This window comes from Geotrypetes seraphini, chromosome 7 (assembly GCF_902459505.1).
Source record: "Geotrypetes seraphini chromosome 7, aGeoSer1.1, whole genome shotgun sequence".
In the NCBI taxonomy this organism is placed as follows: Eukaryota; Metazoa; Chordata; class Amphibia; order Gymnophiona; family Dermophiidae; genus Geotrypetes; species Geotrypetes seraphini.
In genome coordinates this window covers 75,281,886-75,309,119 of record NC_047090.1, presented here as the reverse complement: position 1 = coordinate 75,309,119, position 27,234 = coordinate 75,281,886, and the positions used below count along the sequence as shown (strand labels likewise).

Here is a 27,234-nt window from a genome sequence, read left to right as displayed (position 1 = left end):
CTACTGTTTTTAAAGAGGGGACTGATAATAGGTCTTGAGAAATAGATCGAAGGGAACGATCCCAGTTCAAATTCTACTGTCTACTATACAAAGTAATACACGGAACAGCACCCAGCTACATAAACAACAGACTACACCGTAACCTCTCACACAGATTAAGGAGAACTCAGAGCCTATTCATATACCCCCCTCTCAATGGAACACAGGCAGCAAAGATAGATACTACCATCTCCAATCTACTGACCAAATCAATAGACATTAAAGTATTCCGAAAAGAAATCAAAACTCATCTCTTCAAAAAACACTTCCCATCATCATAACCTCACAATAGTATTAGAAAATACTCTCATGACCACCACCACCACCACAGCAACACCTCTGAATCCTGACTGTATTATTTCTATTCATCAAAACAACCTATCACTATCTACTATCTGCTTTCAATTTCTCCTGGAAATGTCCAGACTAACAATTGTAACTTGACACATTCTTGATTCTATGTACTGCAATGCTACTGGAAATGTCCAGTCTTCTAATTTGTAATCCGCTTAGAACCGCAAGGCACAAGCGGAATAGAAATCACTAATGTAATGTAATGTAATGTAAAAAAGCCATTGTCTCTCCATTCTCATGGATTTCACCAGCCTCATGACAGTTATATTTAACTCTCTTCCTAGAGGCATGAGTCTGGCAGCTTGGAAGTCCCATATGTGAGAATATACTTATTGCTTGGCCTCTGAGAAAGCATAGTTACTCACCTATAGCAGGTGTTCTGCGAGGACAGCAGCCAGATATTCTCACAACCTGCCCATCTCCCCTAGCTGACTTCTTAGCTTGTGGATGGAACTGAAGGTTCTGAGAGCTGACGTCAAGTGGGAAGGTGCATGTACAGTATAGACAGTGCTAAAGTTTTAAAGTGACAGTATACTTTGGTACTTGTCCATATAGGGTTCCGTGGACGATGTCACTCATATGTAAGAATATCTGGCTGCATTTACCCCTAATTGGTGCCTAACTTGTGGCAAATTAGAGGGTAGGTGCTTAATATGGTTTAGTAAAAAAGCCCCTAATTTTTTTTAATAGGTAACATAAAGTCTCAGTTCTTGCTAGTTGGGAAGGCTTTCTCAATACTCTGTAAATTTTTTTTTCTGTCATTTTATCAAAGGTTGATTAATCATACAAAGAAACTAATGGAGAAAGAAGAAAAACTCTGCATTAAAATTCTTCAGACATTACGGGAAATGCTTGATAAGAAGGACAGCTATGTGGAAGAGGTACTATGCATTCTTTGATTATCCATAGTGCCAGTAATAATGCATTAGTTAAGTCTGGGACTTCAGCATGACACCAGGCTAGTCTTGAATCTGATAGTGTGGAGGGGCATTTTCGATAGGACATCTAAGTCTGACTTTGGATGTTTTGAAAAAATTGTCCAAAAATCAGATAGAGAAAATGCCTATTTTTGAACCCAGAAGACGTCTATCTTTTTTTATTTGAAAACGGCCCAGCTAGATATCTAATTTTTTAGCCATTATTAAAAAAAAAAAAATCCTAATTAAAAACGTCCAAAATAAGCCATTTTTAATGGATTGGCCACACAGATATGCCAGCAAAGCACCCTAGGGACCCTGCTGTGAATTTCACATTAAGGGTGCCAGGTACACATCTCACCATAACTCCTATACATTATATGGTGAGCCCTCCAAAACTCCCCCCAAATCTACTGTGTACCCACCTAAAAGCCCTTATGCCTGCAAGTGCCACCTATATGGTACTACAGTGGATTTTTGATAGTCTCACACTTTTCACCACAAGTGAACTAGTTAGGGTGGCATGTGGCCCTGGGCCCCCTTCTCTGCAGTCCACTGTACTGCCCACCAGGCTACTTCAGAGACCTGCTTGCAGCTCTGCTAGGTCAGGCCATAGTATCTGTAGCTGTCATAGTACTCTTTCATGCAGATCTTCGGGGGTTGGGAGGGGGGTCAGTGACCATTGGAGGGGGGCAGATTTTCATCCCTCCAATGATCATCTGGTCAGTTTGGGTACCTTTTTGGCCCTTATTCATTTAAAAAACAGGTTTAGCCCAATATATCCAAATTGTGCCTTGGATGTTTTATCATCAATATTGGTATCCAAGTGCTAAGCCCACCCAAAACATGCCTCTATCAAGGCCCCTTAAGATTTAGATGCACTGGAGACAAAATGACCAGAAAGACATCTAGAAATTCAGGTTCAAAAATGCTCACTTGGATGTTGTGACTAGTAAGATGCCCAAGTACTGGTTTATGCCATTTTTTGAACATCTATCTTTTTTGAAAATGAGCCCTATAGTGTGACAAAGAAATTGAAGATTAGATTGCGTGTATGGTTGGGCAGACTGGATGGACCATTTGGGACTTTATCTGCCATCATTTACTATATTACTATGTCAAATACATTTTGGGAGTAATTTTTAGACTGTCAAAGTAGGTTCAATGTTAATAAATATGTACTTAGAAACTCTGAACATCTTACTGATTTTCAAACATGATGTGTAATATGGTGTAGGACCATGAAAGAAATATTAACAAGTGCCATTGCCACAGCTTTGTTCCTTCCCACAGCACAGCCCTGATATCCCTCGTTAAACTCCAGCATTCCAAGTCACAACTCCACCCCCTCCCAACAGTTACAACATTCCAATTCACAGCCCTGATTCCCTCCCGACAGTCACAGAGCCTTTTGCTCACACCTTCTAAATCTGTCCCCTCAGAAGCAACCCCACCCCCACATCCTCCCGGTGACCTACCAGGTGTTTCCCTGGTAGTCAAGTAGTACCCAAGTGGCAGCTGAGCCCCTCTGTTGTCATCAGGACTGTGCTGGGATCCAAAATGGCTGCCATGACCTCTACAAGTCATTTTGCAGTACTACTCGGACTGTGATTTGGAGTATTCTGACTGCTGGGAAGTGGATCAGGGCTAATGTCAGGGTACTGAGAGGAGTATCGGAGATGCAGGGATGTCTTTAACAATGTGTTGTGTTACTAGCCTCCTGTAGCACAGCTGCACTTACTGGCTCTTGTTGAGATGTTAAATTCAGCTGTATCCATTCATGTGCTAGCTGTTACAGCCAGCCACTCCTCTGCCTCCCCATGTGACATCCAGATCACAACCACTCCCATGGTAGACAGCCAAAGTGAGATTTTTACTGCAGTGGCTCCCTTTTTAGCCAAGGAGACAGCAGTGCCAGTGTACACTACTACCTTGTTTCCCTGAAAATAAGACCTATCCTGAAAATAAGCCCTAGCATGATTTTTAAAGATGCTCCTAATATAAGCCCTACCCCCGAAAACAAGCCCTATTGCGTTTTTTGGAGCAAAAATGAATATAAGACCCAGTCTTATTTTCGGGGAAACACGGTATCTACTGCACAATAAACCCCACATTGGCTGCTTACCCAGCTTAGTAAAAGGGCCCCTTTATGTCTAAGGTCCTCTTTTACTAAGGTGTGCTAACTGATTAGTGCGTGCTAAATGCTAACGCATGCATGTTAGTCTATGGACGCATTAGCATTTAACGTGTGCTAATTCAACTAGCATGCGCTAATCAGTTAGCGCACCTTAGTAAAAGAGGGGGTAAGTTTATTCTTATCGTCAGTTTCTGGTCTGGTTGCAATTGAGACATCGCTCATTACCTTTTCTGCACCAAATATATACTGTATCGGAGAAGAGTGCATGATTAACATGCCCTTATACTTGAATGTGTTTCCATTGTAGGTAATTGTGCTGTTTGTCATTCATATATGCTTGCGTAATTTGCAGTTCAAGGATTTGTGTCATTTCCTCTGACAGGAATTCAGCAAAAAGAAAATGACACAAATCCCAGAAAATACCATAGGATATAATTTATAAATAAATCTGTAATCACACTTCTTAACAAGTGGAACTTCTGGCTCCTTGTCTCAGTGTGTACACCCAAAGGAGGCATTTATACTGCTTTGACACATCACACCATCTCATGCTAGTTTTCATAATGATTTGTTTAAAATGGGCCGGGGTATATAAATAAGTCTTTTAATATGCAACATCAGCAACCTCATTGTGTTTCATAGTGGGGCTTGATATGTCAGTGAGCAGCATATGATGTGCTATATTAAGGACAGAAAATGAATATGTATGTTTGTCACAGGAGATAACCATGGAAAAGCCACTAGTTCTAAGATAATCTGCTAGATATGATTAGAAAAATGATCTTGATTTGTTGGACAGAGGAAATTCTGAATCAGAGGTAGCTAGATCAGATATTAAATGTTATGTTTATTTTGGTTCGTAATAGTATATATGAAATTATAGAAAACCGTTCTTTTTTTGTACCGATCATCCAACAATGGCTGATATATTTAGTATACTTTACATCTGCATAAGAATCCAGATGGGCAGTGCTCCTCTAGAGTTGTAACCCCAAAATATATAAAGATGTGTTTCTGTCGCTCAATGGTAGCTGTCTGCATTTTTTTCTATGAATATTTTGTTTCATTTTTAAATTTTTCATTTCTTTTCTGCTCTGTTCTGCTACAGGTTAGGGCTTCTATGCTTCTTTCCCTTTCAGTGAAATCTATTCATTCGAACAGCATGAGAAATCCTTTCTTTTTATTTATTTATTTATTGAATTTGATATACCTCCTTTCTTTTTTTTTTTAATTCTATTTTAATTTCAAAAACAAACACAAAGTGCAATAGAATATAAAATCAATTGGTACAATAATCGGCACTTATATCTAACAAATAATAATATAAGTATATATCACCCCTCCCACCCTTCCTGGATGTGTGTAACATTCATTCAGAAATCAAAGGCTTATACTAGTGATCCATTTTTACAAAATTTGCTAATGGATCCCAAGTCTCTTTACATTTTTGATAGTACCCCAATTGTTCAGAGTTCATTCGTTCATATTTATAAAATTGGCACAGGGTTTCTCACCAAAAGATATGATTTAGTCTGTCCCAGTTTTTCCAATTTTTTGTAATTAGCTGCATAGCAACTCCTGTCATAATCAAAAGTAATCTATTCTTACTTGCAATAATTTGACTTTTAGGTTTTAACAAAGTCCCGAATAATACTATGTCGTATGACAATGGAATTGAAGTTTCCAATATCATATTAACTTTACCCCATAAAGACTTCCAAAAATTGAGTATCAAGGGACAATAGAACAACAAGTGATCCAGTGTCCCTATTTCAAGATGACAGTGCCAGCATCTATTAGACTTTGAACTACCTAATTTTTGCAAACGAACAGGGGTCCAGAAAATTCAATATAATGGAAAGAACCAAGTTTGCCTCATAGATGCTGATGCTGTACACCTCATGCTCCAAGTCCAAATCTGTGGCCATTGAGTAGCAGAAATCTGCTGCTTTGTCTCAATGCTCCAAATATCTTTTAAGCTTGTTTATGGTTTTTTATTCAAATATTCAGATATTAATTTGTATCACTTGGCAGCCTGATGCCCTAGCAAATCTGTCTGGAAACATAGGTCCGGCAAACTATACTGATTTTTTAAATTGCGCCAATCAGAGAACCCCTTCTGAATGGCCTGTTTCAACTGCAACCATTTATAAGCTTGACATTTTGAAATGCCGAATGATTGTTGCAGTTGTAATGAATTTAGCATTTTCCCATTAGAAATTACATCCTCTAAAGTACGTATGCCTGCCTGCAGCCAATGTTTCCAGAGGATTTTAGACTCACCGATTTGAATCCTGGAGTTTAACCATAGAGATTGACATGTGGAATGATGGATCGGAATATGAGTTAAATTAATGAATCTTAATGTATGCCAGGTGGAAAATAAAATTCTATTGTCCTTATAAATCCTAGGCAACTTGATACTCAAAATATGGCACAATCGTAATGAGTTGATATGAGTTGGTCATGAGTTTCAAAAATGGCATGCTGATCTATTTTAAGTAATATATATCCCATACCAAAATAGTTTTTGTAGTTTAAATTTAATAAGTTTTTAAGGATTTAAATTAATAAAAGAGGAGACATAGTATTTAGAATTATTTATTAAAATTAATGTAATGTATTTTAAAAAAATAGAAATAGAATAAAATAGTTAATTTATCTATATTGATAGGGAGGTGGGGTAATAGCCGGTGATGTTATAAGGAGATAAGAGAGTAATGTGTTTCTCTCTTTAAGTAATCCCATTTTGGGAAACATGTTCTCCTAAGTCTAAGGCTTGTCCCCATTAGAAGCTAAATTAATGTAATGTGATTAAAAAGTCAACAGTCATACTATTAAATCCAATTACTTAAGTAAATCTAATTAATAAGTTGGATTATAGAAGTAGTGTCCATTTTTGATATTGTGCAAATGGTTTTCAATAGTTTCACAATCGTAATGGGGACGTGAGTTGATTTTCCAATATTAGCTAGTCCAGAAGATGCTCCATGAGTTCAGGAAGGATCCAATACATACCTAGACGCAGAATTAAAACTTGATGATATCTATAAAAATTTGGAAAATTTACCCCAGCCGCCAAAATTGATTTTTGTAAAGATACTAAGACTATTCTAGCAGTTTTACTCAGCCAAATAAATTTTGTAAGAATCCCATTCAAATTTTTATAAAAGGACCTTTGAAAATAAATCAGTAACATACTCATTTGGTAACATACCACAGGCAAAATAATCATTTTGATGATTTGGACTCTCCCTCACCAATGAAATCTATTCATTCGAACAGCATGGGAAATCCTTTCTTTTTATTTATTTATTGAATTTGATATACCTCCTTTCTAAATCAACCAAAACAATTTACAGTAATATCTAGTCAACTCCTCATGAAAACAATAAGAACTCAGAAAAATATAGACAATAAAACTGTTCATTCTGTTGCAGACATAGGGTTCTGTACTGTAGCTGTTGCTTCCCAGTAATCGCGAACTTTGCAGAAAGGTGTCACTCAAAACACTTAACGACTCCCCTTCAGCAGTGAACAACAGCTCCACTTTCAGTTTTTCCTTTTGCAAGTGAACTGAGAAGGTGTGTTCTGTTCTGCTCTGCTTCTTTTTATTATTTTCAGTTATTTTTTGCTGTTGGTTCCTTTTTCCTATATGACTTTGGTGCTCAGAGGTCCCCTTCTCGGCTTACTCCACCAGGGAAAGGATAGAGACCCATGAGGGCTGTCTGCTGCTTGTAGGCCAATCTCTCTGAGTACCTTTTGAGCCAGCCTGCTTTGTGTCCCATCAGGAGCTCGGAGTTCGTTCCCCTAGGAGCTGTCTCACACACTGATTCATCAGGGACTTCAGCGCAGGCTGTGTGGCCTCTGTGTAATAACCCTCTGGGTATCAGGAAGCCAGTTGTGAATTTTCTCTTTGGGGTCCACCTGACCAGCAGCCAGAAGATTTCCAGAGGTGGACTTGTTCCTGGTCTTTTATAATGCAGAAATCCCTTTCCCTGAGGAAGGCTGCTGCAAGCTGACAGGCAAAAGAAGTCACAGTGAATATGGGGAAAATCAGGAGGGTCTGAAAAAAGCGAATTTGAGGGTTTCTGGGGTTATAGTTAGGTTCCCGCACCTCCAAAACCTCTTTTTCACCATTTTTTGTTTTTCAGTTAATTTCCTATGGGAGGTTTCTGGCGTGAGTTTTCTGGCAGTGGTCATCTTGGATTTTTAGTAATTTCTTTTTCCAAGTACTTTTTTCTGCCTCAAAACTCCTCGTTTTACCTAGGGCGTATCTGTAATGGATTCCCCAGGCTAATCTAGCCCTAATTCAGGCATTTTTTGTGCAGGTTTGCCGGCTGAGGAGCGGCCATGTCCCAGGTGGTATGGGAGAAAGAGGCAGGAACCTTGCGCTCATTCTCTTTTGAGTCCTCTAGGTGCAAGAATCCCCAAAAAGCCCAGCCTTCGGGAAAAAGATCCTGTCTAGAGGTTGCACGCAGTGAGGGGGGCGAAATACAAGTGTGTGGAGGCAGAGGAAGCCCTACCACCCCAGTCAGGGGCCCTGCAGAAGTCCTTGGGGCCTTCTGTCCAAGGATTCTCAGATTTTGTCATTCTCTTGTGGAGAGTCTACTTAACGGGCCTGGAAAGCGCTGCGCTGCCTGTGAGTGTGCCAGTACCCATTACAAGGAGGTTCATGTCCCAAGCAGGCTTCTCCGCCTCAGAACACAATGGCTCCAAGTATCAGTGACCAGTTGAAGCAGAACTGGGAGAACTGGAAGTCCTTTCCATGCCTTTATTGGCGCAAGGATCCCCTGTGTCCTTGGATGATTTGGGGTCCTTTCGGGGACCAGAGGCCAGGAAACTGTGGTTGTTTTTGGTCACAGTGATCCATCAATGTGCCGTCTTTTCAAGTCTGCTTCCATTTCACATGTCATTTTTGTTTCAGTTTATACCATTGCATGATTACTAGAGAATATTGTATGGAGGTTTTTGATATATGATTAGATTGAGTTGGGGAGTTTCAGTACTGCAAAAAGATTTTCTGTTGATGTAGTCTGTTCCATTCAATGAGGTTTTTCCCCCTCCTTTTGTCACAAAAAGATTGATAAATCAATTAATATAGCTTGTTAAGTTGGTCTGGTTCCACTGTGTGGTGCATATTGACAATATATTCTTAAGTGGATCCAATGTTTTCCCATTTGTTTGGATTTGTATAGAATCTATATATACAGACAGTCTATACATATTAGGCCTAATAGGCCTTTTTTCTTGTAACATTAGTTATTGATACAATAGTTGCCCACCCCTGCCATAGACACATCCAATTACACTAAAGAAATTTTCTACAAGTCTTTACTTAGATGTCTATATCTCCAGACAATTTTGACAAGTATAATCGGGCCTTCACTAGTTCTATGATACAGAAAATTCCCAAATCTCCTATAACTTTATGTAAACTTTACAATGCATGTTCCCAGAACTTTTAAACCATCTAATTGCCAGATGATAAAGCTCACTGAGGAATAGCATCACATCTATTAGAGAAGTAGCTGTTTTGTGTGACTTCCTTGCTTTCCACAAGGCAGACAGGCTTGGGTCACTTTGCTAAGCTTGTTGTAGGCCAGATTTTCTTAAAGAAGACAAGCCTTCACCTTTGAGACTAGTGACATTGTGTAGGCCACTGTTAAGACTGTGGCAGACAATACCAGCAGTGTAGCTGTTTTTGCCTCACCAAATGCTGTAACTCCTTCCTCACACATTTGTACTCAAGAGTCAGAGGAGTCACCTCTGTACATTCTATATGATGGTGTCAATTTTGACCTTAGAAGGATTATACTTCAGGCTGACAGCATATACAGCTAGCACAGCAAATCTTCTTTTACCTGTAATATTTAGCTTGACTGTGACCAAGCTGGCACAGTACAGGTACTCCTAGAACTTGTTTAGCACAGGCAGTTTTTAACCCAGAAACTCCATTTGTTGAACTTCCCATCCTCTATCAATTTTCTGTTGGCAAATGTCTTATACTTTCAGGGTACTTTTCTTGGTACAAGAGTACACATAATTCTGTTTGGTTAGTTTACCTCTACTCTTTCTATCAAACGTTGTATTTCATTTCCTTTTCCCTTCATTTTTGTGAATTTGAATTTTGTTTTATATATATGGATTTTAGATTGTAAGCCACCCTGAAGGCAACTCCCTAGGTGTGGGATAGTAGATTTTTAATAAACTTGGATTTGTAGTGTGTAGGACAGTCGACTGTCACTCTGCATCTTCCCTTTTTCTTCTTGCAGGTGGGTAGCACTTCATGATATCTTCAGTGGGTGTACTACAATCATAGAATAATTTTGGTGAATCTTTTTTAGAAGCCACAGACTTCCAAAACTTTGAAGATTTTCATGTTAGTAGGAATATTTTGCTCGGACACAGTGTGTCCCATTCACTTCACTTGGATCAAATAGAATTGACATTTATCTAATGACAGTTTTAGTCCTTGGGCTTCTAGTCTATCTAGCATCTTCAGCAGATTTGACTTATGTTCCTCCAGTATTCTCCTGAAAACAATGAGGACATAAGAACATAAGCAGTGCCTCTGCTGGGTCAGACCAGAGGTCCATCACGCCTAGCAGTCTGCCGCACTGAGGTATAGGAAGGTCCCGTGATGACTCCGTCTGCCAACTCTGCTCCGGAAGAAGTAAGCGGAGGGGGTGGACCCAGCAAACTCAGGGAATTGCGGCAAAGTCCCGCGATGACTTCGTCTGCCGGGTCCACCCCCTCCGATGTAACTTACTTCTTCTGGAGCAGAGCCGGCAGACTGAGTCATCCCAGGACCTTCCTGAACCTCAGCGCGGCTGCCGACTCTGCTCCAGAGCAAGTATGTCGGAGGGGGTACACCTGCAGCTGTGCTAAGGTGCAGGTCCTGATGCACAGTAGGGCAGGATGTTCCGGACCTGGCCGGCTGTGCACCCCCCCTTAGGGCATGCACCCGGGGTGGTCCGCCCCCCCCTCCCCCTTGGTACACCACTGCATAGGAGTTTTAGAGGGGCATTTTCAATATGATGTCCAAGTTCAATTGTAGTCAACCTTCCTACTAGGCAACTATTGCCTAGTAGGAAATCTTTAAAGTTACAAAACGAACTGGGTTATTAAGAACCAATAAGAACAGGCACATAAAGCTTAGGGCAATGAAAAAGTTGAGCCCAGAAGAGGGTGTCTTATGGGCTCAACTTTTTCATTGCCCTAAGCTTTATGTGCCTGTTCTTATTGGTTCTTAATAACCCAGTTCGTTTTGAAACTTTAAAGATTTTTGCTGAAATTAACATTTTTAGTCTATTTAAATATCACAGCTCAATTAAGTAGCTCTCATGTGCTCTCTCTCAGGGGGGTCTCCTGTTCAACATGTTTCACCAATCGCTTTTTCAAGAACATCCCCTAAAGCGTGGAGGCTGGATGTCGGCAACATATACCTATAAAGGGGATGTTCTTGAAAAAGCGATTGGTGAAACATGTTGAACAGGAGACCCCCTGAGAGAGAGCACATGAGAGCTACTTAATTGAGCTGTGATATTTAAATGGACTAAAAATTTTAATTTCATCAAAAGTCTTTAGTTTCAAAGCAAAATGGGTAATTAAGAACCGATGAAGAATAGACACATAAAGCCTAGGACAATGAAAAAGTTGAGCCCGAAGTGGTATCACTGAGGTTCTGTGAAGGGATGTTAAATTGCAATTTCAATTGTAGACATTTTGCTGAAAACATCTAACATTCTCATCCTGAACACAACAAATTTCAAACCGGAAAAATGACTAATTTTTGTTTCAAAAATATCTAATTTCTAGATGTTTTTGTGCTCAGTACATATTTCTTTGAATACCATTTAAAAAAAAGGTCCTAGAGAAAAATGTGCAAAAAGAAACTATAGGGATGGTTGTATGGCACCATTTCTAGTCAACTGGCCACAGAGACATCCCAGCAGAGCATAGGGGTAGTCAGTAAAGTATGCTGCACATAATGCGACCCAGGTACAAATCCCATCTAAATGTTCATATTGTATGGGGAGCCTCCCAGGAACACCTAAATCAGGGGTAGGGAATTCCGGTCCTCGAGAGCCGTAGTCCAGTCGGGTTTTCAGGATTTCCCCAATGAAAATGCATGAGATCTATTTGCATGCACTGCTTTCAATGCATATTCAATGAGGAAATCCTGAAAACCCGACTGGACTACGGCTCTCAAGGACCAGAGTTCCCTACCCCTGACCTAAATAATCTACTGTACCTAACTGTACACTGCTACAAAAGCCCTTAGGTCAGCAGGTATCCCCTATCTATAGGCACACTGTGGGTATATTGTAGGTTTTGAAAGGCTCACAATATCCACTATAAGTGTACTTGTTAGAGTGAGATATGGACCTGGGTCCCTTTTTTTATGGTCTACTGTACAGACTATCCTATTCTTGGGACCAGCTTGCTGCTCTAATAGGAATAGCCAAATATCTGAAGCTGCTATAGAGCATGGTATGTCCTGACCTTTCACTGTTGCCTTTATTTTTTGGGGGGAGGGAGGGAGTCAGTGACCCCCTGGGGGATTAAGAGGATCATGCCTTAATCCCTCTAATGGTCAGATGGTCAGTTAGGGCATTGTTTTGTACTTAGTCATGAAAACAAGTCCAGATAAAAAAAATTTTTTGCCCTAGATAACATAACAAAACACCGAACTTTTAGACCGCATAACCAACAAAAGTTCTATGCAGTTTACAAAATTTTATCAAAAAGATACATTACCTTCTGCTTATTTTCTGCTTTTGTTGTTATTTCTTTCTTAAATATCAATAAACAAAAAGATACATTACAAAATATAGGATCAGAAATTTTGAAAAGAGAAATGTTTTCAGTTATTTTCTAAATTGTTCATAAGAAAAAGATCTACTTATTAAATATTGAAAATCTTTGTCGTAATGTGCTGCTTGATAGGTCAGGGTGTGGTCAAGATATTTCTTACTTTTACATCCTTTAACTCAGTGGTTCCCAACCCTGTCCTGGAAGACCACCGGGCCAGTCAGGTTTTTAGGATAGCCCTAATGAATATGCATGAGAAAGATTTGCATATAATGGAGGTGACAGGCATGCAAAATCTGCCCCATGCATATTCATTAGGGCCATCCCCAAAACCCGACTGGTCTGGTGGTCCTCCAGGACAGGGTTGGGAACCACTGCTTTAACTGATGGAAAAATGAACAGAGCATGTGACTTTCTACTATTCTTGTAAGGTGCTATAAGAAATATATCAGCTAGATATGATGGAGCTAATCCAAAAGCAACTTTATAGCACAAGCATCCCAAATTGAAAACAATTCGTGCCTCCACTGGGAGCCAATGCAGCTCACAATAAAGTGGAGTCATGTGGTCGTATTTCTTCAGACCATAAATTAATCTGACCACAGTATTCTGTATCAGTTTGAGTCTGGCTATATTTTTCTTAGGGGTCCTTTTGTCAAGCCGCGCTAGCGGGATTAGCGCGTTTGACATTTCATCACACGCTAACCCCCGCGGCCAGCTAAAAAACTAACGCCTGCTCAATGCAGACGTTAGCGGCTAGCGCAGCAGGCGGTTTAATGCGCAATATTACACGCGTTAAACCCCCACCGCAGCTTGATAAAAGGACCCCCTTAGTACTTGACAAGTAGATGATATTATAGTAGTCAAGAAGGCTTAACAGTAAAGATTGCACAAGAATTTTAAAAACAGAAATTTCAAAATATGGTCTGATAACACGTAATTTCCACAAAGTGTAGTATCCCTTATGTGTCACGGCATCAATCTGATTCTTCATGGTCAAATGTCGATCAAAAACTACGCCTAATATCTTAATTGTTGAACATATGGTATAGATGATGAATTAATCTTAATTGATGATTCAGTACAGTTCTTTTATCTTGCTCCATTAGCCCAGAAAAATGTTCAAATTATGGGTCTGTTCAAACATGCCCTCTTTCAGTTTAGATGAACTGTGATGAAAACCATCTCAAATCTGAGTTTCGAAAATTGCAACTTGAATGCTTTCCCATGAAAAACTTCCATCTACTGCTTTGAACAGTTTTTGAGGTGTTTATTTCTTTTGAAAATGAATAGTTCTTATATGTCATCATATTCAGTGTTTCGATTTTCTGTCTTTTAATGTTCTATAAGGATCCCCTCCCCAAGAAAAGATGGAGAAAGGAAAATATAGAGATTTTTGCTTTACTCAAGAACCATGGTGAAACAGCCATAGCCCTTTTACCCAAACAAGAGTCACACAAATGCTAACAAGCAGTCTGGGGAGGTAGGAGAATAAGCTTTCATATACACAGAATTAGAGGTTTGTTTTCTTCACAGATCTCCCCTCACAGAAACCCACTGCTTTCCCTCTCAGTTTAGTTTAGTCAGTTCAGAGTTTTGGGTGACAATCCTTTGTGTCCAGCCAGGAGCACAGATCATGTAACCCCACCTCTGAGGAAGAGTTTTAAGATGTAGCCTTTTTATTTATTCCTCTGTAAGCAAAAACTTCAGTTCAGTGGGTTCCTATCTTAGTTGGGAATAAATTATAGTTCTTTCCTGGTCCTCCACATCCTTCCTTCACTCTGGGACCTCTGGTTCTGATCCTTTTAAGCCCCCCTCCTCTACTTCCTGGTTTGACACGTTCCTCCCTCCCCATCTCTTGAAGCTGTTTCCCTTTCTGAGCTGTCCTTGTCTTTCTCCAGCTGGCCAGGAGGGGGAGTGCTGGAGGTTCCTCTAGAAGCTGAACTAACCCGAGAAAGGGGCAGGGTTTCATAACCTCTGTCACACATGGGTATACTTTCTTGTTAGTCAGCATGGGGTTTTGTGACTTTCAGGCATTTAACTGACCATGAGTAGCACCCATTTTCTGAAATTGAATTCATATGATGTAAATCAAGTTATAATGTTTACAGTTGTCATTTTTCCAAGATTTTAAATCTTTGGATAATAGTTCAAAATATACATAAATTAGATTAATGCTGTATTTTTCCAAGGATTTACTTTTAGATTCACATCATTTTGTTCATTTATTTGCAATTATGAAATTGGTGGACTGCTTTTCAACTGCCTGAGAGCACTTACTGGTTCAACACTTTTCTCTTTAGAAGTGGATGTAAGAATGTAGCTGGGTGGCAGTGTCTCCACATGCAAAACACTACTAATGAAAACAGATGCTAATCAGACTTATCAGAGTTCTAGTATAGTCATTTTTGGCAACCGTATTGGAAATTGCCTTGCTTACAGAAAAATAAGAAGGATAAGAACAAGTTTATCTTTTCATTTTTCTGTATTTCTTTGAAGTGTTTTAACCTTTTTCAGGGGCTTTTTAGGTTTAGAGAAAAAGAGGAGCTGCTGTAAGCTTCTGGAACTTCTTTGATATAAATTTGTATTGTTGGGGGTGGAGGCATATGCAGAAAGAAAATAAGGGGGCAGCTCTTTTTTTATTATTATTTACAAATTTTAGACATTAATTCCAAAATACAGAATGAACTACTTCATAAGCAACAGTATTTTAAAAGTAAATAGGTGAAGTAGCCTACATCCTGAGGAGTACAGAGACTTAAAATAAAAATGAAATAAGAAAAGTAATCAAAAAGATTAAGCAAATCTACCTACCTACCAATCATTAAGGACCTAACAAAGAACCATGGTAGAACTTTTTTTACTGTGGGCTGGCAAGGTAAATACTCCGACATTCATTCAGTTCTTTTGAGCATTGGAGCATTTACCTCACCAGCCCACAGTAAGAAGTTCTACTGCAGTTTAGTAAAAGCCATTGTCAGGGAGTCGCAACAAATGCACCAAAGCCCATTCAATTCCTGTGGGCTTTGGTACATTTGCCATGGAAGAATTGCTACCGTGGCTTTGTAAAAGGAGCCCTTAAGAAATAGCTTTAGGTATCAAAAAGCTCTCTAATTGAGGGTGAAAAAAAAGGTCTACTATTTCCCTTGCCAAGAAATCAAACATTTACTTGGGAACCTTAAAATAATTACTGAATTTTTTGGACCATAAGACACACTTTTTCCACCCCCAAAAAGGGGGTGAAAAAGGGGGTGCATCTTATGGACTGAATACACTGTGCCCCTCCCCCAGTACCTTTTTTAGTGGCAGTGGTTCAGCGCAGTCTCCTGCTTCTCTTCCCCGCGGGGCCGACCAATTCTTTGCTGCCCGACGTCAATTCTAAAGTCAGAGAGGACGTTCCGGGCCAACCAGGCAGCGATTGGCTGGCCCAGAACGTCCTCTCTGACGTCAGAATTGACGTCGGGCAGCGAGAGTTGGTTGGCCCTGCAGGGAAGAAAAGAAGGGGGAACTCGGCCGGCTTGTTCCTGATGACGGCAGTGGAAGCCTTTCCCCGGCGGCAGCCTATTCCCCAGTGGGTGGCCAGCTGTGCGCCCCCTTGGGGCATGCACCCAGGGCGGGGTGGGGCGGGCCGCCCCCACTACCCCCCTTGGGTACGCCACTGACCTTAAGACATGTCACAACATGCACAGACTTGTGTCAACATGCTTGCTATATTCTGTCATACTCAGGTAGATAAATTATTGAACCACCCCCCTTCATATTTATTGAATGGCAGTATATCAAAGAACCATGAATTATATGTGTAGAGGGGTTGAAAAGAATTTCATGAGCCATGCTCTATATGCTTTCCCCAATTTGTTATATATTATATTAATTTTAGTGGTGGTTTTAATGTTCAGTATTTTAAAGTGCTTTGGTCACTTTTCTTTTAGAGCCTTCTGAATTGAATGATTGAATAAGTGATTTAAAAAAAAAAAAAAATAGAGTGGTGGCAGAACAGCCACTTATTCCTATTTTTATTCACTGCCCTGAAGTTCCCAAATCATGTGTCTGTGCACATGTGAACGCTGTGTGCAGACAAACCTTCGGGGCATGAATTGGAGGAGATACTGTTTGCCAGCTTGATTAAGGTGACTGAAAGTACCATCTCCTCTGTCTCAGCCAGTGTAAGCTGCAGCATGTGATTATGTAACACCTGCATGTCTGCACTATGTTCTGCTGGAAACACATCACGTGTTTTTGCAGCACTCTTGGGCCCTGAAATTTAATTAGACCTGCTCTGAAGGATCGTGAGTCTGCATGAGATTAAGCTTATACTGGTATATAGCAGAAAGCAAATTTACTTGATTAGCTGCACATGAATTGATAAGTTGTAGCTATAATTTCAGCAAAGATCATGGCATTATGTGTACATCTTCATTCTATTGAGAGCTGAAATGAGTATGTGTCTTGGTTAAAGAGACAAAAACAAAAATACTGCTTTTCTCCTTACTTAGGGGATTTTAACCTGTTACATAATACCAGTGTTTTTAAGAAGCAGTTTTACAGACTAGAAATTTTCTTGCCTGTGACTAGGTTGATATTTTAAGATAAAGTTGTTATTGGGAAGGTGATTTCCAAATGATTATACATGGATTAAATGTATATTTACTTGCATAAAAATGCATTTTTGAACACGAGATTGCTGTTCAATAGGTACCTTGTACCCACTGACCTACAAACTCCAATGGGTAATTTCAAAATTACCCCGGATAGATTTTTGAAATGTTTTTTTATGCTTTAAAATGTTTTTTTATGCTTTTGAAATGTGTTTTTAAATGCTTTATGTACATACTGTGCATAAACAAGATGGTGGGATAGATGTTCCTGGGAGTGTAATTTAGGTGGAGCAGGACAGAAATGCAATATTTAAAACCAATTTTATAAATGTATGTGTACATGCACGGAGGTGTAAATTCCGCATGAGAAAGTGTGTACATATTGAGGATAGTGTGTGGCTATTTTATAAAGGAACATACCTTTTTGGAATTTCCATATAGGGGCACTTGTAAAAAATTGCCACTTAGGCTGTGAAGGCACTGTGCCTATTTTATAAATAACAACAAACTTCCAACATAATACTAATTTAAAGAACCTTGGATCATTAGAAAATAAGTTCAGTGATCTGCAAATATAATAACACCAAATTGTCATCATTAGTCCTTTTTATTAAAAATTAAGAAGTTAAACAAAAAACAAAGGAAATAGGGTGTTATTTTTTTATTATTGGACTAACTCAATGAGCTTTCAAAGGAAACCCTTCTCTTCAGATCAGAAAAAAGTAAATGTAGACAAATATCAGTATATATGAGGAAAACATGAAAGCATTTTAGAGCTAGGAAGAGGGAGGGGTGGGTGGGTAGGCAGGAGACAGAAAGATGGCAGAGCAGTTTTAAATGTCTTTATAGTGGGAAAAAGAAAGCCCAGATCTCTGTTAAGTCCTGTCTGGAAGATGTCAAAATAACTTAGGGGGGTCTTTTATTAAGACGCATAGCCGATTTAGCGTGCACTAAAAATTATAGTGCGCTAAATGCTAACGTGCTCATTTGATTCTATGGACACGTTAGCATTTAGAGCGCACTCATTTTTAGTGCACTCTAAATTGGCTAACTCGCCTTAGTAAAAGAGGGGGTTATTTTGATTTCAAAGGTTTTTATGTTCTTGGATTGTTTTAAAGTTCCCTTTTAGTATTCTCACCATAAAATTATTGGTGCAATGGTCAGTTTTACCAAAGTGTTGTCTGACAGAGGTGACATCCTGGTTGGTGTTGCAATTCTTAATATGATATCTATGTGGGCTGATTCTGGTCGTTATCATTTGGCTTGTTTCAATGATATAACATGCCTCTTTGCACATTAGAAGATGAATATGTGAAGGATCCCTTTATGCTGAATGTTTTTCCCATATGAGTGACTGTGGGATCCTTTAAATGTGCTTGCACAGTTTGCAGTTTGTCATAAAATTATAAAAGATATTTTTGAAGCTTGATATTAACTGTTTTTCATATCCTTGGTATGAGCCCAAAAGTGACAGAATGGATCAGGAACTAATTGAATGGAAGACAACAGAGGGTAACGTTCAATGGAGATTGCTCTGAGGAAAGGGATATTACTAGTGTGTACCTATTGGTTTGGTTCTTGGGTCTTTTCTTAACATTTATGTAAGAGATATTGCTGAAGGGCTGACTGGTAAGATTTGCATCTTTGTGGATTATACCAAAATTTGCGATAAAGTAGACACTCCTGATGGTGTGGATAACATGAGCAAGGTGCCTGAAATTTAGGCCAGCAAAATGCTGGTCTATGTTTCAAATAGACGTGGCCGCTGAGCCGATCACTACAAGGAAATCTCCCTGCTGTGATCAATTTAGGGACCGCGCCAGGGAACCCGCCCCCTCTATGAAGACAACTGGCAGGAGGGATGCCTAGTCCCTCCTGCCAGAACCCCCGAAGCTGCCCCCTCTACCCACGAATGTCCGTGGCAGAAGGAGTGCCCAATTCCTCCTATAAAGTCTGGGTGGGTGCTCTTCTGAGTAGTAGTGCTCGTCACACAATATGGTTTGATATGAGTTAAATCAAATTGCAGATAGAGAAAACTCAAATTCCTGAATTTCAAACACGCTTACTAGGTAAAATGAGAGAGTATCTAAAGAAAGAGGACATAAGATGGTTGAAGCACTGATCAAGGATAGCATAGTCCGGCACTTGGACGCACACGACTTGATGAAACCCAGTCAACATGGATTCAGGAAAGGGAAATCATGTTTGACGAATTTACTCCAATTTTTTGAGACCGTGAACGAGCAAATTGATAGTGGGAAGCCGGTGGACATAATATACTTGGACTTCCAGAAAGCGTTCGACAAAGTTCCACACGAAAGACTTCTCAGGAAACTACAAAGCCATGGCATAGAGGGGGATATACAAAGATGGATAGGCAAATGGCTGGAAAACCGAAAGCAGAGAGTGGGCATAAATGGGAAGTTCTCCCGACTGGGAGAAAGTGACTAGTGGTGTACCCCAGGGCTCGGCACATTGGGCCGATCCTTTTTAATATTTATATTAATGACCATGGAGGAAGTGAACATTCCAGTGAGATCATCAAGTTTGCAGATGATACAAAAACTATGCCGGGCAATCAGATCGCAGGAGGAGGATAGAGAGAAACTCCAGAGCGACTTGTGTCGGTTAGAACATGGGCGGAGAAGATGGCAGATGAAGTTCAATGTGGAGAAATGCAAGGTAATGCATTTAGGCAATAAGAATAAGGAATACGAGTATACAATGTCCAGGTGCAACTCTTGGGAAGAGTGAACAAGAAAAGGACTGGGTGTACTGATAGATAGGAGCCTGAAGCTGTCGGCACAATGCGCGGCAGCGGCAAAAGAAGGCAAATAGTAATGGTTGGGCATGATAAAGAAAGGAATCTCGAGTAGATCGGAGAAAGTTATAATGCCGCTTTATAGGGCAATGGTCAGACCACACTTGGAATACTGCGGCCAACATTGGTCTCCCTACCTAAAGAAGGATATAAAACTGCTGGAGAGGGTGCAGAGACGAGCAACAAAACTGGTGAAGGGTATGGAGAAACTGGAATACGAGGACAGACTTATAACACTAGGATTGTTCTCCCTTGAGAAAAGGAGACTGCGTGGGGATATGATCGAGACCTTCAAAATACTGAAAGGAATCGACAAAATAGAGCAGAGAAGATTATTTACATTGTCCAATTTGACACGGACTAGAGGACATGTAATGAAGCTAAGGGGGGACAGGTTCAGGACTAATGTCAGGAAGTTCTGCTTCACTCAGAGAGTGGTTGACACCTGGAATGCCCTCCCAGAGGAGATTATTGCGGAATCGACCGTCCTAGGCTTCAAGAGCAAACTAGATGCATATCTCCTTAAGAGAGGCATATAAGGATATGGTGGACTATAAATTAAGCCAGGTGTACACCTGGCAGGGCCTCCGCGTGTGCGGATCGCCGGACTTGATGGACCGAAGGTCTGATCCGGAGATGGCAGTTCTTATGTTCTTATGTTAAGAGAAGTGGAAAGAAAGTGGTCCAAGCTAAAAGGAGTTATAAAAATGACCACAAATTTAAAGGTAAGGAACAATAATACAAGCAAGCCGAATAGGAAACCAATATGATTCTCCAAGCAATTGACTGAAAAAATAAAGGCAAAAGAAGTAATGTTCATGAAATACAGAAGAATGAAAGAAGATGAACACAGAAAAGAATACCAGATAAAATATGAAGAAAGAAATACAGTTGGTAAAAGCACAAGTAGAATTAAAAATGACTAGATATGTAAAGATGTTAAGATTTTTTTCAAGAAAAATGGAGAAAGGAAGAAAGCTAGAAATGGAATTCTAAGACTTGAACAATGCTGAGAACTGCTATGTAAAGAGTGGTCAGATAAAAATCAGATATGTGAAACAAATACTTCTACAAGATTTTCTTCCATGAACACAAACAGAAGATCCACTCAAGATTATATTGCAGTGTTCACAGAAGAAGGTGTTTGAAAAAAAAAAAAAAAAAGAAAGTTGACAAAGTTATGGAGCCAAATGGGATCCATTTACAAAGGGTAAAGACAAATCAAAAAGAGTTAATGGGCTTTGACAGCAGTAGTTAGGAAGTATGACCACTGCTGTGCTGACTTTTGTGGTCTGTGTTGTGAAAATAGCTAGAAAAAAATCAGGATTAGTATGCATAATTTATTCCACCTGGTTTTAGCAGATAGGATGGAGCTTACAGCTCTTTATCCTTCTCCCCTCTGTTTAGGCATTTAGGCCTGGATTTTGTAAATGGTGCCGTTATCAGTGGCTGCCTTAAAAGCAACTGCCGATTGCGTGTCAGTCATACAATGGTGTCATTTAAGAGAATTGCGCCTCTCGCAAAGGTAGGTGTTGGAAATTTAGGCCAGGGTTTTCAAGGCCTACATTTCCAGTGCCTACCTTTGATGTAAATTGCATCTAAATAGGCTCTTTACATTGCCTAACGCCACTTCCGGTGATAGCTTTATTCTGGTGCTGTTTTTCTGGCACCTTGAAATTTCTTTTAAGCACCATTTTAAACAGCATTTTGAACTTAACTTAAGCACCAATGGGGCGCCATTTAGAGAATATGATCCTTATCTTTCTCTCCTATTCCTCAACATTTACTCAGCCTCAACCTTCCCATCTCTTCAGTGCTTGCTGCTACAGTATCACACAATAACAATTTCAAACCTTTAAATTTCTTAATATATTCTTCCTTTATGTTTATTGTTTTGTTTTTTTAGATGTTCCCTGTTAATTCAGTTTCTTTTTTTCCACAAATTCCCCTCCATGTTTCATCTTTTATTCATTTTATTCTCAGCACTTTTTCTAGATTTTTCCATCTTATCATAAGAACATAAGAATTGCCATCTCCGGATCAGTCCCTGGGTCCATCAAGTCCGGTGATCCACACACGCGTAGGCCCCGCCAGGTATACCCTGGCATAGTTTTAGTCCCCATATCACTGTATGCTTCTCAAGGGAGATGTGCATCTAATTTACCCTTACCCCGTATCACTCTATGCCACTCTTAAGGAGATGTGCATCTAGTTTACCCTTAAATCCTAGAACGGTGGACTCTGCAATTACTTCCTCTGGGAGAGCATTCCAGGTGTCCACCACTCGCTTCGTGAAACAGAACTTCCTGATATTCGTCCTGGACCTGTCCCCCCTCAGCTTCAGTCTATGTCCTCTTGTCCGTGTCACAATGAACATCGTAAATAACTGCTTTCCCTGCTCCATTTTGTCGAATCCTTTCAGTATTTTGAAAGTCTCGATTAGATCCCCTCGCAGTCTCCTCTTCTCAAGGGAGAACAACCCCAGTATCCTAAGTCGTTCCTCATAGTCCAGGTTCTCCAAACCTTTCACTAGCTTCATTGCTCATCTCTGCACCCTCTCTAGCAGTTTTATATCCTTCTTTAGGTATGGAGACCAATGCTGGATGACTCAGTATTCCAGGGGCGGTCTGACCATGGCTCTGTAGAGCGGTATTATAACTTTCTCTGATCTACTCTAATTCCCTTCTTTATCATGCCTAGCATTCTATTTGCTTATTTCATCACTGCCGCACATTGCGCTGATGGTTTCAGGGTCCTATCTATCAGTACACGCAGGTCCTTTTCCTGTTCGGTCTTTCCCAGAGTTACACCTGACATACTATACTTGTGATCTTTATATTTTCTGCCTAAATGCATCACTTTGCATTTTTCCACATTAAAATTCATCTGCCATTTATCTGCCCACTTCTCCAATTGATTCAAGTCGCTCTGGAGTTCCTCGCTCTCTTTCTGTGATCTGATTGCCCGGCATAGCTTTGTGTCCTCTGCAAACTTGATGATTTCACTGGATGTTCCTTCTTCCAGGTCATTTATGAAAATATTAAATAAGATGGGTCCAAGTACCGAGCCCTAGATGGGTACACCGCTAGTCACTTTTTCCCATTCTGAGAACTTCCCATTTATGCCCACTCTCTGTTTTCTGTTCTCTAGCCATTTGCCTATCCATCTTAGTATATCTCCCTCTATTTCATGGCCTTGTAATTTCCTGAGAAGTCTTACATGTGGAACCTTGTCGAACGCTTTCTGAAAGTCCAAGTATATAATATCCACCGGTTCTCCACTATCACTTTGTTTGTTCACTGTCTCAAAAAATTGAAGCAGGTTCGTCAAACATGATTTCCCTTTCCTGAACCCATGTTGACTGGCTCTCATCAGGTCGTGTGTGTCTAGGTGCCGGACTATGCTATCTTTGATCAGCGCCTCAACCATCTTTCCAGGGACAGTTGTGAGACTCACAGGTCTGTAGTTGCCTGGCACTCCTCTCGATCCTTTTTTAAATATCAGCATGACATTCGCTATCTTCCAGTCGTCTGGTATCTGTCCTGTTTTGATTGACAGGTTGGCAAGTTTTTGCAATAGTTCTCCAATTTCAAATTTCAGTTCTTTTAGGACTCTCGGATGAATTCCGTCCAGTCCAGGAGATTTATCACTTTTAAGTTTGTCGATCTGGTGGTAAATCTGGTCCAAGTCCACTTTTACTGTGGTGAGACTCCCTTGAACACTTTCACTGTGTCAGGTATTGTTGCGGTGTCTTCTTTTGTAAAGACAGATGCAAAGAAGGAATTCAGTCTGTCTGCAATTTGTTTGTCATCCTTAACGCACCCTTTTCCTCCCAGGTTGTCCAGCGGTCCCACCGCCTCCCGTGCGAGTTTTTTTCCCTTTTACGTATCTAAAAGAGGGCTTGAAATTTTTGGCCTCTCGCACTATTTTCTCCTCGTAGACCTTTTTGGCAACCCTCACCGCCTTGTAACATTTTTTCTGATCATCTCTATTCCAAGCTTCGGATGTTTTCGTGCATTTCCACGTCTTAAAGAGTCCTTCTTTTCACTTATGGCTTCCTTCACCTCTTTGGTAAGCCACGCCGGCTCTCTTTTGCCTTTGGTTTTCTTTACTTTGGACATCCGCGGAATGTGCTTCCGTGATAGTATTTTTCAGTAGGGACCATGCCTGTTCCACCGTTATGACTTTGCCCATCTTTTTCTTGATCCGTTTTTTTCACCATGGCTCTCATGCTGTCGTATCTTCCCTTTTTAAAGTTTAAAGTCGTGGTTGAGGTTTTGGTACCTTTCCCTTTCCCGACATCATCTTTCTTTTGCTTATGTTGTAGCAGGCTTATCCAACCTTTTTCTATCAAGAGCCAAAATTTTTACTGTATTTTGTAATATTCAGAGGGCCAAAACATGCATTGTTTTATTTTGCCATATGATTTGTCAAATAGTGGCAAAATACAACAATGTGTCATCCCCTCCCAGCCAGTCTCTCTCTCTCTCATAACATAATTTTTTATTGATATACCACATAAGCCTTACAGTTCAAAGCAGTTTACAGGATTAAAAAACAAGGCAACAGAAATATTGGAAATAATAACATCAAGTAAAACAAATTAAAACTTATAGCAATGGAAAAGTATCATCTACCTGTTGCCTTCATCCAGTCTACTTGCTCTCTCTCATGTACCTCCCCTAGGCTTTACCCGGTTTCTTTCCCCTCACTTGGCTTCAGTTGCAGAACAATAGGCTTTCTGTTTCCCCACTGTGACTCAGCTCTCTGCAAGATTGAACTGCATGGTGCCAGAAATGTAGGTTGGTTTCATGGTTTCAAGTCTCATGAGACTTGAAGCCATGAGACCAATCCAAACTTCCAGCACTGCTTGGCTCAAAGTTACCGAGATCTGAGTCATGATGGGGAAGCAGAAATCTTGCTATAAGCACCACATGAATTTCCAATCTTCCGAGGGCCAGAAAAAAGCACTTGGAGGGCCGGGTTCTTGCCTTAGGGCTATAGGTTGGACAAGCCTGTGATATAGGCTGCTTTTCTTTTCCCGCTTACCTGTGTGTTTCTTTATTTTACCTTTCTACCAGTATTACAGCATAGAGTGTTTTGAAAGTCTGCAGTATTCTGCAGTCATCAGAGGCCCCATTTTAGTCTGGGACGCACACTTGTAAATATCTATTATACATGTGAAAATACCCTGTCACTCTCTTATGTTCAATAATAAATAATGACCTGTGTATTGGCCTTCAAAGTAAAATAATGGATCTGTTTACTAAAGTGCCATAAATTTTTGCACTTTCCATATCTTAACTGCAAACCTGAAGGTTTGGTAAATGCAGAGTGTATGGCCACTATCTGCCCTGCATTTACCACAGGGCAGAAACTTTACACACAAGCCAATGTTCTGTGTCTCAGCAGGTTACATACACTACAATCTGAGGCATGCAACATCAGCATTAGGACAAAAACAATGAAGGAGTCTCTCAAAGTGGGACTGTCTGGGGAGGTCTTGAGTGTATGTGGGGAGAGAAAAATTGAAGGAGCCTTGCAGTGAGATTTTATCTGCTTGAGGTAGCAGTTATGCTACTTGACTACTGGTAATGTGGCTATACTAGATTTGATTTAATAGTTTGATATATCGCTTATTATAGCTATTTAAAAGCAGTTTACAATAAAAAGAAATACAAGCATTTACTAAAGAGCTGCGCTATTGGTAGTCACGCGGTGGCATATTGTGCAATATTTATCAGAGTAGACCATATCCAATCTCTGCCCAGAACCTGCCCTGCCCCTGATCATGCCCCAACCCATGGACTTACATATACAGTAGACCTCCCCCCCTGCGAGTTCGCGATTTGCGGATTCAGTCATTTGCAGTATTTTTTGACCGCCTCTTCCAGTCAGAAAATACAGCGAACGACTGACCAGCCAATCAGTCTTCTGCACAGCCAATCAGCCTTCCTATGTAAGTTAGTGCCTGCTTCCTCCCTCCCTCCTTATTCATCAAAGCCTGCCTACCTGCCATCGATTCCTCCTCCTCTCCCCCCGATCAGCCTTCCGCACAGTCAAACCATCTTCTGCACAGCCAACATCACCTCCTGCCAGCCTAAATATTGTTTTTTAGCACCCGCCCCCAACCCCTGCAGCCCTCTTCCGCCTCCGATCCACTCCTAAACCGCATTCGCAGGTGCTCCTGGAATGGAACCCCTGTGAATTTCGGGGGGAGTACTGTATTGCAGGATTTATACTACGTGATGGTTCAGATATATGCTAATGGCTACTGCATCGTATCAGTTATCACAAGTTAAAACCCACAGTAAAGTGCTTACATCATTTTAGTAAACATATCCCTAAATGTATAGATATAGTCATTACTATGCTGATAAGCTTTTTAAATAATTAGTATTTTCTTTTGTCTTGAAAAGAAATCTGAAAGAAAGGACACAGGTCAATGACTGTTCCAGCTTCTAACTTAATTATTTCAAAATACTTGTAGATCACATAGTACTACTGCTTAGCAATAAATTCATGAACTACTATTATTTAACAGTGTATGAATAAGCAAGATAGACTTAGCCAGTAGTTCTTACCCTAAATGAAGTCACAACATTTTCATATGTGGTCGTAACCAGGGCTCAAAACTAAAAAGACAATGACATGATAGGCTTCCATAGCCCAATGGGATGCTATAACTCTAAATAAAATAAGTACATGATAAATGAATTTAGATAAAATATATCTTGGCCTGCGCTGCTGGATTAGTGAGAGCTGGGGGACTTCAGCAGTATCATCAGCAAATATTGCAAAGTGGCCTGGTGCAGAGACATGGGAGGAAGGCTAGTGCTAACGTTGCATGATTTTTGGAATCCCTAACAATCACCATATTGAAAGCAAATCCTATAAATTATTTTTGCATATAAGCATACAATTAAGATATATACTCCATTACTGGAGGACATGGAAGTCAACTAAAATAGCACAATTCAAAAGAAGTTTTGACAAATTTCTAGTAGAAAATATATTTAAGAAAAATTTATTAGCCAGGTAGACTTGAGAGGTTGCTTATCCATGGAAAAAGCTATAAAAAAGATCTGCCTTTTGGGATCTGTTGGATGCTTGTGACCTCAATTGACCATTGTCAAAGATAAGATGCTGGGTTCAGTGGGCTATAGTTTGCTTTATATTTTTATAGTTTTAACTGAATCAGTTAAGGTAGCTTCTAGTAAAAATTACATTGTGCAGTAGCAGTCAAAATTAGTCTAATTTTATGAACACAGCTTTACCTCAAAATGACATATGTCAAACAGGTAACATGGAAGGAATGTGTCAAATGTATGATTTATGAAGGATAATTGTTCCTATTAGGACTAGTTCTTCAAGTGCTTCTCATTTTTACATGTAACTGCCCTCATATGAAGACTCGGCTCACATATGTAATCAAATTGCATTTTTGGTTACATATTTTTTGTTGTCCAGTCTTGTATAATATGTATTTCATTGTTGGTGATGATGTTTATTATTTAGCTTCTTCACCTTAACAAGTGTGAGGTATCCATG

General features: G+C 40.0%; 1 protein-coding gene across 5 annotated transcripts in view; it reads left to right on the top strand.

Annotated features, from left to right (window-relative positions):
- The window catches only part of ITPR2 (inositol 1,4,5-trisphosphate receptor type 2), a 665,265-nt gene that overhangs the window by 380,466 nt on the left and 257,565 nt on the right, over positions 1-27,234 (top strand). For all 5 annotated transcript variants that reach the window (XM_033951965.1, XM_033951964.1, XM_033951968.1 and 2 more), the window contains one exon: positions 1,166-1,274. In XM_033951965.1, coding sequence (XP_033807856.1) covers positions 1,166-1,274 — 109 coding nt within the window. The remainder of the gene's footprint in view (positions 1-1,165; positions 1,275-27,234) is intronic.